The 12,500-nt window shown below is 38.4% G+C and overlaps 1 protein-coding gene across 6 annotated transcripts in view; it reads left to right on the forward strand.

The window, feature by feature from the left end:
- Positions 1 to 12,500, forward strand: part of trappc11 (trafficking protein particle complex subunit 11) — a 411,517-nt gene that overhangs the window by 38,740 nt on the left and 360,277 nt on the right. For all 6 annotated transcript variants that reach the window (XR_013284891.1, XR_013284892.1, XR_013284890.1 and 3 more), the window contains 4 exons: positions 2,453 to 2,552; positions 7,164 to 7,237; positions 7,304 to 7,400; positions 8,704 to 8,837. Coding sequence is in view for 3 of the 6 variants with exons in the window: in XM_077531543.1 (XP_077387669.1) it covers positions 2,453 to 2,552; positions 7,164 to 7,237; positions 7,304 to 7,400; positions 8,704 to 8,837 (405 nt within the window). In the remaining 3 variants the exon portion in view is untranslated. The remainder of the gene's footprint in view (positions 1 to 2,452; positions 2,553 to 7,163; positions 7,238 to 7,303; positions 7,401 to 8,703; positions 8,838 to 12,500) is intronic.

A 12,500-nucleotide genomic window follows, 5' to 3' on the forward strand; every position in this document is an offset into this window, starting at 1 on the left:
TGAATGATTTACATATGCGAACTGAAAAGCTAAATCAGTCATCTCCACTGCAATTGATGGCACATCAATGTCTACAATGACTCTTATTTCTAATTGGTCTCGCAAACGAGGACTTTGGAATTGCATAACATGTTATTGTAACCCACCTAAAAGGGGTTAACAAATCATCTTTATTAATTTCCAGTCATTATTTGCACAGACTGTATTTTATTTTTGAGTCGTATGTAATTTTATTTTGAAAACCGGAAGTTTATTTTGTAAAGAAACCGGAAGTTGTGCTCTGAAATATTCACTGAATCTTAACTTCGCAAATACAAATGTGCACTGGCTTCTGATTTCTTCCGTGTATTTTGGATGTAAACCAAGAAAAACGAAGTTCGGGAATTCAGAAGGAGACTTTTTACTGCCATGCTTTTTGGGTGGAAAACCTCTTCCTTGGTCAGTTTTTTTGTGATGCAATAAAGATTGGTGAAGCTTCAGTCTTCCGATAAGTTGCAACAGTGATCCGTTTGATGGCGAGCTACCTACGACGAACAAGGAACGTTTGCCACACTTCCTAACCAGCGCCTTGTGGTAGGATTGTGATAATCTTATTGACGGACAACAAGATCACCTTTGGAGGCATGCTATGACTTTGACTATTCCCCCTTGACTTTTGACTTGGACAAAATTGGATTCGCATGGAACAATTTCTGCAAGGAACACTTGGAAAAGGACATTTTCTTTTTATTTTATTGCTTTAGTTATTGGTCCTAGTCTTGTGCACATGCTGTAAACTGTTACGTATGCTCTTCAAACTAAAAGTTAAAATTTTGCAATGTTAATCCTGTGTCACTCCGTTATTACTTAAACTCTCACCCGGGATTTACACCAGTTGCGTGTGCGGTGTGGCTGCGGTGCGGTGCGTCTTGACTGCGTGCTCTGGACGCGTCAATTTTTTGGCCAATCCACACCGGCTCCGCCCAGCTGCGGTCTGGCAGCTCCGTCGCCGACCACTTCCCGCCGTGTCTCGCGTGACCGCGCGCGATCATGTGGCATTAAAACCGACAAACACACAGAAAGTCTGTGCTCAATAGAGAAGCAGAAAGAGAGGTGGACTTTTATTATTTTGTGGCTTTCTACCTCCAATATAAATCTCTCCTCGTCCATGTTCGCTGTTGTCTAAACTGTGAATGAGCACCTCGCACGTTAACTCCAGGCCCGTCTACGCCCACATCACGTTTTGCTAACATGCTTGCGAAATAGGAGCTGGCGAGTGTTTTATCTTGAAAGGTAACCGGAAATTTATTTTGAAACTACGTCGGTCTTCCTGTCCCGCTCGATGTGTTTTGTGCTAGCTTGCCATTTGCCGGAGGCCTACCGCTGCGGCATCCGGCAAAAATAGAAAATAGCTCTATCCTTGCGGAAGGGCTGTGGCACGCCACAGCTGAGACGCAGTCGACACGCAACGCACACGCAAGCGGTGTAAACTGCACCATTCGAATGAATATGATCTAATTGCTTGCGTCGCCGGAACGCACCGCAACCGCACCGCAGCCGCACCGCAACCGCTTCCAGTGTAAATCCCGGGTCAGCTCTGACGAACCTAGAAGTGAAGTGTACATACTCTGAAGTGGGTTACACGGAAAAATGTGGCGAGCTAGCCAGGAGCTTTGAGTTAAGTAATAAGTCAGTGTGACGAAAAGTGTCCTACAAGTGTGATTTGATATTTGTCGAAATTTTACAAAAAAAAAAAAAAATGTATGTGATTGAGAGAGAAGGCATTAAGGTTCCTAATTCTGTTATTGTATCATGTTTGACAAATACTGGAGTTGACGAGGAAATTTGAGTTTTAAACACAATTTGGGTCTATTGGCAGAGTTGTTAAGGTGTCAGACAAGTCATCTGAGCTTTACGGTAAAACTCAGAGTGTACATCTGGTGCTGCTATGGCTACAATTGAGAAATATTTACCCATTGGTAGAAACTGTGATTCAGATGAGAACATTGTCTTTCATGTCGAAGCCCTAGCTAGAGTGTACTCAAATGAGAAAGGATCCAATCTCACTAAAGCATTTTTGTCAGACCTGCAAAATGTTGCAAAACATTGTTACATTATGCAATGCATTGTTTCTACAACTAGGTATCATGCAGCTCCATGTGAGCCTGAGGTTAAGGTTAGGTTTGAAAACAACGGAAGGGTGTCCTGACTGTTGACGATTGCCAAATGATGGACGCTCAAATTTCATTTCTGTTAGTTACCTCATATGAAGGTGTCTGGAATCCTAAACAATTCTCTTTATACAGCAGTGTAGTTGCTTGACATGGCATTACCTTCATTTATTTAAGTTGTATATTATTTATTATTCAGTACGTTGTAACTTCTATATCACCTGAAATAGCATTTTAACAGATGTGTAGACTTTCATTTGCATTAATTTGTGTTTTAAAATTATATTTGTTTGAAATTCTAGGTTGGAGAATGCCTTTTATGAACATGCTCAGACGTACTATTACAATGAAATTCGTCGAGTTAAATCACACAAGGAGTTTCTAAACAAGACAACACATCAGGTAAGGAAAAAAAGTAAATGGGAAGCAACCCTCCAGTAGACATAAAAAGTCTGCACACCCTTGTTAAGATGTTTTTTTTTTTAATTAATATTTTGCAAAAAAATAATAATAAGACAAAGATCATTTACAAAGTTTTCCAAGCATTACTGTGACCTAAAATCTGTACAACTCAATTGAAAGAAATGATATACATTAGATTAGGGAAGTAAAATTAATACAGTTTAGATAATGTGCACAATCTCATAACTGCCAATGTGCTAAATGGTAATGAGCTTTCACATGTGTATAGTGCTACAAGGTACTCAGAACACTAACACTATATCTTCATTCACCTACTCATGAGACAGTGTTGGGTGCAACTGAGGGGTCATTATTTTGTGCATGTCCATTGTAGTGTTTGTGGGCATTGCTGTCCAATGAGCACTATTTCAATGGCCTCAGAGAAGTCGCAGTCACTCAAAATCACACACAAGATGTTAAGAGGCAGTGGTATGAAGTTTGTTTCATTGAAAAGTCACCAAAATTGCAAATTCATGTTGCTGTATGTATATTTCTGACCTAGCAGATTTGGTCACTTTTTCTGTTAACCAATAATAAGGTCATAAAAGAACCAAACAATTTTTTATTTTATTTTATTTTTGTTTTGTGAGAGAAGTATCTGTTCCAATCACTCTTTCAGAGGTGTAGAAATATTGGTAACTCAGGTGAGCCATGACATTGTTCTTCACAAGTGTATGTAAACCTTTCATCACAACTATAAATCAGATCACACACCTGTCACCATTTTAAGTGCCTTTATTTACCTTAAATGAATGAAGCTGTCCAAAACATTAAATATACGAGGAACATTGCCAATATTATCAAATGGAAAACAAAACGGCACCACAGTTTTACTACCAAGAACAGGACGTCCATCTAAAATTGATGAAAAGTTAAGAAGAAAACTGAGCTGCAACCAGGTATTTTGGGCCCTCGCAGGCCGGGACACTTAGGTAGTACTTGCATGTTGGGGTATAGACACATTGTAATTTCATTTTTTTGAAAATGGCACAATAAACCTTTACGGATTTTTTTTTTTTTTTTTGCCAGGTCTGATGTGTATTCAAAATTTCATGAGTTGTCACGCATGTTTAGATCACCCAAACCGGCATAAATTTTCTTGGCAAACACTGCGTAGTCACAGCAACAGCATTTGGTGAAATAAAAAGATATGCTTTTATTTTTCATCAGGAACATCTTTAGATGAAACAGCCACAGATTCAAATCAATTGGATAAAAACTGTGGGAGTTCTTTAACATGTGACCTATATAGGCCAAAAATTTGAAGCTAAATCCAAAACGGCAGACTTCCTGTTGGGTTTAGCATGTGGCTCCAAGGCACTTTATTGTAGGTCCAGGGCTGTTTAATATGCCGCCAACATATCGTGATCTTGGTGACACATGCAACCGGGGCTGCTTCATTTAAAAAAAAATCTCTCTCTCTCTCTCTCTCTCTCTCTCTCTCTCTCTCTCTCTCTCTCTCTCTCTCTCTCTCTCTCTCTCTCTCTCTCTCTCTCTCTCTCTCTCTCTCTCTCTCTCTGTTATCTATCCATCCATCCATCTATCTATCCATCTATCCATCCATCTATAATATATATAAATCCATGGGGCGTTACTGAGCCATTCTTGCACTATTAACTACTAAAATATTGATTATTTTGCCAGACCTGTGTGCAAAGTTTCATGAGTTGCCGTCAATGCTAAAGACCCTCAAAATCAGTGTTCTTTTGGTTTTTGGCGAACATTGCGTTGCCACGGCAACAGCGTTTCACAAAAAAATTAAATAAAGTCACAATGCTTGTGTGTTCAACATCATGAAGGCCTCCTCTGCGCAAACATGAAATATGATGCAAAATAAGTTTGTAGATGTTTCAGGCCTGAACTGTCATCAAATTTGTGAAATTCCAACTCGATGTGATCATACCAACTTTTTTTCACGGCAATAGCAAATTTAAAAAGAAATTCAAAATGGCAGACTTCAACAGACTTTTTTTTGTAGGTCTTCAGCAGTTTCATATGCCTCCAACTTTTTGTAGATCTTGGCGAAATGTAAAAACGGGGCTTCTTCATTAAAAAAATTGTATGTGGCGCTAATTGTTTTTTTTTAATTGCACAACACACTTGTAAAATATTGCTGATTTTGTTGGGCCTGAAGTGCCGGAAAATTTTCACAAGTTTTCGTGCATGTTTAGACCCCCCAAATCAGCATGCTGCCATGGCAACAGCGTTTCGTGAAGAATTTGTGTTTCAACATCACTAAACAAGCAAACTAAGCAAATATGAGGCAGATCTAGTTAACCAGCTCGGAGAAAAAAAAAATAAAAGAAAAAAAACAATTATTTCCTTTTTTCAGTAGGTGTTGCTATCACAACGCTGAAATATAAGTTTGAAGATGTCTTCTGGCCTGGTCAGTGATTAAAATCTGTGGAATTTTGAGAAGATTGGATCATTTTGGTAAAGTTACAGCACCTTTCATTGTCTCGGCAAATCATCAGGATTTGTTGCACTGTAATAGCCACAACCTTTGCTGAAGTCACCATATTCAGTATAATCGGCATCTTAATGATTTTCTGACAAATTTGGAACCTGATCCATACAAATAAGCTTGGCGCAGTAGATAAAAAAATGTAAAAAAAATAAAATAAATCTTGCCAGGTGACACTAACTTTGCTCTCGCAAGATGAATTCTTGCGGTATTTCTCAGTTCACAAACGCAGGAGAATATGTCTTGTACCGCTCCCGTTGATTTCCGCTGATAGTTCGGACCAATCACAGAGCGACATTGTGTTTGGGGGCGGGATATGCAACTGTGACAAAATTAGGAAGCCAGCATCGACACCGGAGCTAACAAACAAACCTAACATGGACGAATGGACGCTGCAATTAATTCTGTTCTCACAGAATTACACACCGTTTTCTTGTTGAATGTTGACGAGCGAGGGGCGCTTTGTACATTTCCAGCTGGTAAGATGTTCGTGCTTTCCCCCCCTTCGGCAAGAACGAAGACGAAATTTTCACCCATGGCCGTGATTGGTTAAAACAATCGTGTAGAATGACGCATCGTCCAGTCAGCTCAAATTATTTTACAGAATGTCCCGCCTTTCTTGACCAAATTACTGTGGAGAAGTACCAGATGGATATTGTGGAGTGGAGATCTCATTTGAGTGAAGCACATCCATCAGGCTATTGCCAGGTTAAGGTGACGCTATATGTTTAACAGAATATTATCATATTGATATCTTCAGGCCATGACTATTAATATACATGCCAAGTTTGGGATTTTTTTTTTTTTTAAGCATGTACTGTAGTTGCTAAGCATGTCCTCTTTTGTGGCAAAGGAAATCTGGAATGCAAAATTTTAATTCCCTACCAGGGGGAGTAGTATTTCGACAACTCAAGATTTTTTTTTCCCCTGTTGTTCTCTTTGAAGTCAGTTGGTTTAATCCTTTAGGGAAAAACGGTAAAAGTATGACCCCTGTGAATTTGCAAAAAAAGGCCAAAATTGGCCATTCAAAAAAATAAAAAATCATAGCTGACTTCCTACACATTGTAGGATAGATATTGTTTCTTCTTATTTTGTACGTCTCGGGGTGCTATTCCCAATTTTGATATCCCGAGGTCAAATGTTGGGGGATAGGGCGTTTTTTAGGGGGCACTACAGAGCCATTTTATTTTCATCATTTATGACAACTTTGAAATATCAAAATATTCACTAAGTTTGGTAAATTTTCATGCTCGTTTAGGCCCACAAATATGTAAGTCATTTCGGAGAATAATTTCTACAGATACAATCGTTACCTCACCCCAATTGAAGCTCTGGCTCTAGTTACCAGTCAGTGTTAAGGCACAGAACCTTCAGGCTTTTACTAGTCACAAAAGAATAATAATGCTAGTAAAAGCTTGCTAGGACAGCTAAACATAATTCATGTTTATTCAGCAGTACTTTAAAAGGTGACAGGTATGTGCTGTCCAGTTAAAAAAGGAAGAAGTGCACATGTGCGCAAGCACAATATTTCACTTGCCTGATGTTACTTTACTTCTCCCCTTTTATATTTTTCAAAAGTTCTATGGCATTCATCTTGTCTACTTTTGAACAAATTTTGGAGTTTATTTTTTCCAGCCATATGCCAAGTTGGGGGGTGGTGCACGATTTGGTCGGGGAGGGGAGCCTTTTTTTGAAAGGTTTTCCTGACCCCATCAACTGTTTTTAGACACGTCACACAAGCAATGTGTGACAGCTCCGGCGAAGGCAGAAGTGACAGTCGAAACTGTCAGAAAGGGAAGATAATTCTTTCTTGGTAAAAAAAAAAAAAAAAAAAAAAAAAAAGAAGTTTTCTCTGGCAAAAAGAAACTCCAAACTTGTATGTCACAATAATGGCGGGGAAAGGTTTTAAATGTTATTTGATGTGTTTTTTTTTTTTTGTTTTTTTTTTTTTAAATCCCAAAACCTGCAATGAGAAACGGGGATGAGGTGACTTCTTGTTGCTTCTGTAGTTTTACTGTATAATATTTAAATCCTGGAAATAAACCATATACTGTACTTTTACTTACATTTTAACTTCCTGTTTCTAGCTGCTGTTTGTCCGGCATCAGTTCAAAATTGCTTTCTTCAGTGAGCTTAAGCAAGACACCCAAAATGCATTAAAGTAAGTTATTAATGAGTAAAAGAGTGATAGTATGTGTGTACATTTAAATTTTGTCTTTGCATGCAGGCACTACAGAACCTCCTACAGTCTTGTCCACGAACTGAGAGCTCATGAGTCAAATATGCTGGAGATCAAAACATTGGCAGGATTCATTAACTACAAGGTCTGTATCTGTCTGGTAGGACTTTTTCAAAACACCCCATTCAGACATGCTTCTGTTTTAAACATGTAATTTAATTCATTCTTTTGTGATTGTGATTGTTACTAAAATCTGATAAATTTAAATTTTTCCAGTTATTTTTGACTAAATACTTTTTTATACCAAGAAAACAAAATGAATCACTTGGTATCATTCTGGTACTTTACAGAGTCAGTTTATGTTAAAAATGGCACAATTGAGGTTTATTATAAACGTGCAGAATTCATGAGGGTAATTCTGATGGCGACCGCTGGGAGTCACTCTTGTTACGTGTAACTTCCATGTGGAGTCAGCTGAATCTTATTAGAACTAACACCTGGACGTCTGGTTTTGAGACACAACAGGAATAGACCATCCATCAGTGGAGAGGGAGAAAAAGGAAAAAAAAAATGTGGCTGGGATGAGGTCACTCATTGTTACAGTCACAAAGTCAGAATTTTGGTACCGTGGCAACACTATTAGGTATTGTATTGTAAACATAAATGAATAGATGGACCATTGATTGTATTTAAGTTAAAAAAACAAAAAAAACCAAAATGATTTGTCACCCATCTTTCTTCTTAATGTATGTCAGCCTTAATAGATTAATAGAAAGTCTATATCGGATTGACTTTTTTTTCTGAATTTGCACCTTTAGGACCCCAGTAAGTATATGTGGTAGATCCAAATAAAGAACAATAAACCTCACAGCTCACCAAACACTGTCAACGTTTACGCTATCAATGTTGCAATCCTATTAATGGCTAGTTGATAATGCCGGAGACTTGTGCCATATCATCCAATAACAGGCTAATTAACTAGTGGTTTCTTAGCGTCCTTAATTAGTGACCTAATATGATTTTGAAGTCGAGTGAGGATGATTCAAGCGAGCCACCTTGAACCGCAATGCTTCGAGGGTCAATTTCAAAATCCAAGTAACAAGACAATTACTGACAATACTGTATTATTTGGAAACTATTATTTTATTGGCCTTTGCAGCACTTCTGTTTTCAATTAAATCTTTAGATTCCCTCCAAGTTAATAGCCAATCAAATCTGTTGTAAACAAGCAACGCAACAGGGTGCCATCTGTCGCTGCCACCGTCGCGACTGCTTATCACATCCTGAGTGTTGAGTTTGACCTGGGAGGCAATGAGGTTCACATTTCGCTGTTGTCGCTTCCTTTGCATTGAACCCATTATACTACGAGACAAACATATTTGACTGCCTATTGGGTTTTAATGTGCTACTGTGAAGCAAACATGTTATATTCTTTGTTTTTTCTTTAGGTGTGCCGTCTGTGTTTCCATCACAATACGCCACTTGATGCTATTTCACAGTTCAGAAAGCACATTGATCTTTGTAAGAAGAAAATTGGGAGTGCTGAACTGGCTTTTGAACATTCTGCGTGGATGGCAAAACAGTGAGTTACAGACGCATACACAAACGTCAATGTACCATCAGAATTTTAACATGAATGAATGGATAAATTGAAATAGCTCCAGCAAACCTGTGACCCTTAACTGGATAATGGGTACAAAGCAGGTCTATGAAGATAGTACTTTACTTTTCTAGATGGGGCATATTACACTGCAGCATTAGCAGTAGGGCTTGGCGATAATTGTGTGAAGGCTGGAAGCCTTTACACATATGTTATTCAACCTTTATTATTATTATTGTGTGTTATTGTGTATTCATTATTTATTGTGTGAAGGCTGGAGGCCTTCACACATGTTATTAATTCTTTCTTCTTCTTCTTCTTCTTCTTCTTCTTCTTCTTCTTCTTCTTCTTCTTCTTCTTCAACTTATTACGCTCACTTTTTTGACGTGACTACTTCCACATAATTCATCCGATTTTCGTCATTCCAATTTTAACACATATTCCAAATATTCACGTCATGCTTGGGTGCATTTTGTTTATTCCAAATATTTACGTGTTACTCACAATTTCCGATTTCGTACCCGATTTTTCCCCATTCATTCCAATCGGGATATTCTACATTTCACATTTATTTCCACTTTTTTCCATCCGATTTACTTCATTCCAACTTTAAAATATTCCAGCAATTAACGCAATGAGCTCTTCCGGCTTTTCAGTTCCAAAATTCACAATTTCCGATTTCGTAGCCGATTATTCCCACATTATACATTTTCCATTTACTTCCACATTATTCATCCGATTGATTTCATTCCAACTTCAATATATTCCAGTAATTCAGGCCATGAGCTCTTACAGCTTTTCAGTTCCAAAATTCACAATTTCCGATTTTGTAGCCGATTATTCCCACATTCTACACTTTCCATGTACTTCCACATTATTCATTCAATTTATTTCATTCCAACTTCAGTACATTCCAGTATATCATGGTATGAGCTATTCCAGGTTTTCAGTTCCAAAATTCACAATTTCCAATTTCGTAGCCGATTATTCCCACATTATACATTTTCCATTTACTTCCACATTATTCATCCGATTTACTTCATTCCAACTTCAGTACATTCCAGTATTTCATGCTATGAGCTATTCCAGCTTTTCAGTTCCAAAATTCACAATTTCCGATTTCGTACCCGATTATTCTCACATTATACATTTTCCATTTACTTCCACATTATTCATCCGATTTACTTCATTCCAACTTCAATATATTCCAGTAATTCACGCCATGAGCTCTTCCATCTTACCACGCACGGCGGCCATTTTAGACAAATGATTAGATCTGCCTAGGATTCTCGCCAGCCTGGCCCCCCAGGGCGGCGGCCGTCTTGGCCAATTCATTAGGTACACCTAGGATTTTTGCCCCGTCGCCCACTCGTGGCGGCGGCCATCTTGGCCAATTGATTAGGTACGCCTGGGATTCTTGCCCATGTGATATGCCCCTACCTGAACAGGAATTGACCTGATATCAACAGGAAATGACTTGGAAGTCACCTGATTTCAACAGGAAGTGACCCGATTTCAACAGGAAGTGACCTAATATCAACAGGAAGTTACCAGATTTCAACAGGAAGTGACCCAATTTCAACAGGAAGTGACCTGGGAGTGACCTGATATCAACAGGATGTGACCCGATATCAACAGGAAGTGACTTGATTTCCATAGGAAGTGACCCAGAAGTGCTAATGCTAATGCTACATTAGTATACTAATGCTAATGCTAAGTTAGCATGCCAATGCTAATGTTATATTATTATTATATGTTATATTATTCAACATCATTCAATATCATAAACCATCATTCAATGTCATTCAACACCATTCAACCTCATTCAATATCATTCAACATCATTCAATATTATTCAACATCATTCAATATCATTCACCATTATTCAATATCATTCGAAATCATTCCACAGGTTTTCATTCAGCTCTCCAGCCTTCACACGCCATTTCTCCAGAAATGGCATTTTCTAGTTGTGTGAAGGCTGGTGGCCTTCACACATATGTTATTCATTCTTTCTTCTTCTTCTTCTTCTTCTTCTTCTTCTTCTTCTTCTTCTTCTTCTTCTTCTTCTTCAACTGATTCCGCCCACTTTTTTGACGTGTAACGACTTCCACATAATTCATCCGATTTTCGTCATTCCAATTTTAACATATTCCAAATATTCATGACATGCTTGGGTGCATTTTGTTTATTCCAAATATTCACTGTTTACCCACAATTTCCAATTTCGTACCCGATTTTTCCCTTTTATTTTTAATGGGAGATGATACATTTTACATTTACTTCCACATTTTTCATTCGATTCACTTCATTCCAGTTTCAATATTTTCCAGTAATTCACACCATGAGCTCTTCCAGCTTTTCATTTCCCAAATTCACACTTTCCGATTTCGGAGCCGATTATTCCCACATTCTACATTTTGGAGATTCTACATTTCATATTTACTTCCACATTATTCATCCGATTGACTTCATTCCAACTTCAGTACATTCCAGTATTTCATGCTATGAGCGATTCCTGCTTTTCAGTTCCAAAATTTACAGTTTTCGATTTCGTGGCCGATTATTCCCACATTTTACGCTTTCTATTTACTTCCACATTATTGTTCATTCCAACTTCAGTATACTTCATTCCAACTTCAGTATAATCCAGTATTTCATGCTGAGCTATTCCAGCCTTTCCGTTCCAAAATTCACAATTTCCGATTTCATAACCGATTATTCCCACATTATACTTTTCCATTTACTTCGACATTATTCATCCGATTTACTTCATTCCAACTTCAGTACATTCCAGGATTTCATGCTATGAGCGATTCCAGCTCTTCAGTTACAAAATTCACAATTTCCGATTTCGTAGCCGATTATTCCCACATTATACATTTTCAATTTACTTCCACATTATTCATCCGATTTACTTCATTCCAACTTCAATATATATTCCAGTAATTCACGCCATGAGCTCTTCCATCTTACCATGCACGGCGGCCATTTTAGACAAATGATTAGATCTGCCCAGGATTCTCGCCAACCTGGCCCCCCAGTGTGGCGGCCATCTTGGCCAATTCATTAGGTACACCTAGGATTCTTGTCAGGAAATGCCCCAACAGGAAATGACCTGATATCAAAAGGAAGTGACTTGGAAGTCACTTGATTTCAACAGGAAGTGACCCAATTTCAACAGGAAGTGGCCCCAAAGTGACCTAATATCAACAGGAAGTGACCTGATTTTAACATGAAGTGACCCAATTTCAACAGGAAGTGACCTATTATCAACAGGAAGTGACCTGATTTCAATAGGAACTGACCCAATTTCAATAGGAACTGACCTGATTTGAACAGGAAGTGACCTGAAATCAACAGGAGGTTAGCATGCTAGTGCTAAGTTAGCATGCTAATGATAGCTTAGCAAGTGTCAACTTCCACTTACCCGCAGGACTTAAAATCGGGAATTATGTCCTGATCGACTCTCCGATCAAAGGGTTAGAAATTCCCCTTTTCCCTCACCGGCTCTAAGGCGTCAGCGCGAGGAGACGGGAATTAGTTAAGCCGATATATCAAAGTGGATTCACCTAGGTTTGTTCACTGTCTTCTTATCATGAGGCCAATCCGTTTTCATCCACCTATCAATCCTGAGTGAATAAC

Source organism: Festucalex cinctus, chromosome 9 (genome assembly GCF_051991245.1).
Source record: "Festucalex cinctus isolate MCC-2025b chromosome 9, RoL_Fcin_1.0, whole genome shotgun sequence".
NCBI lineage: Eukaryota > Metazoa > Chordata > Actinopteri > Syngnathiformes > Syngnathidae > Festucalex > Festucalex cinctus.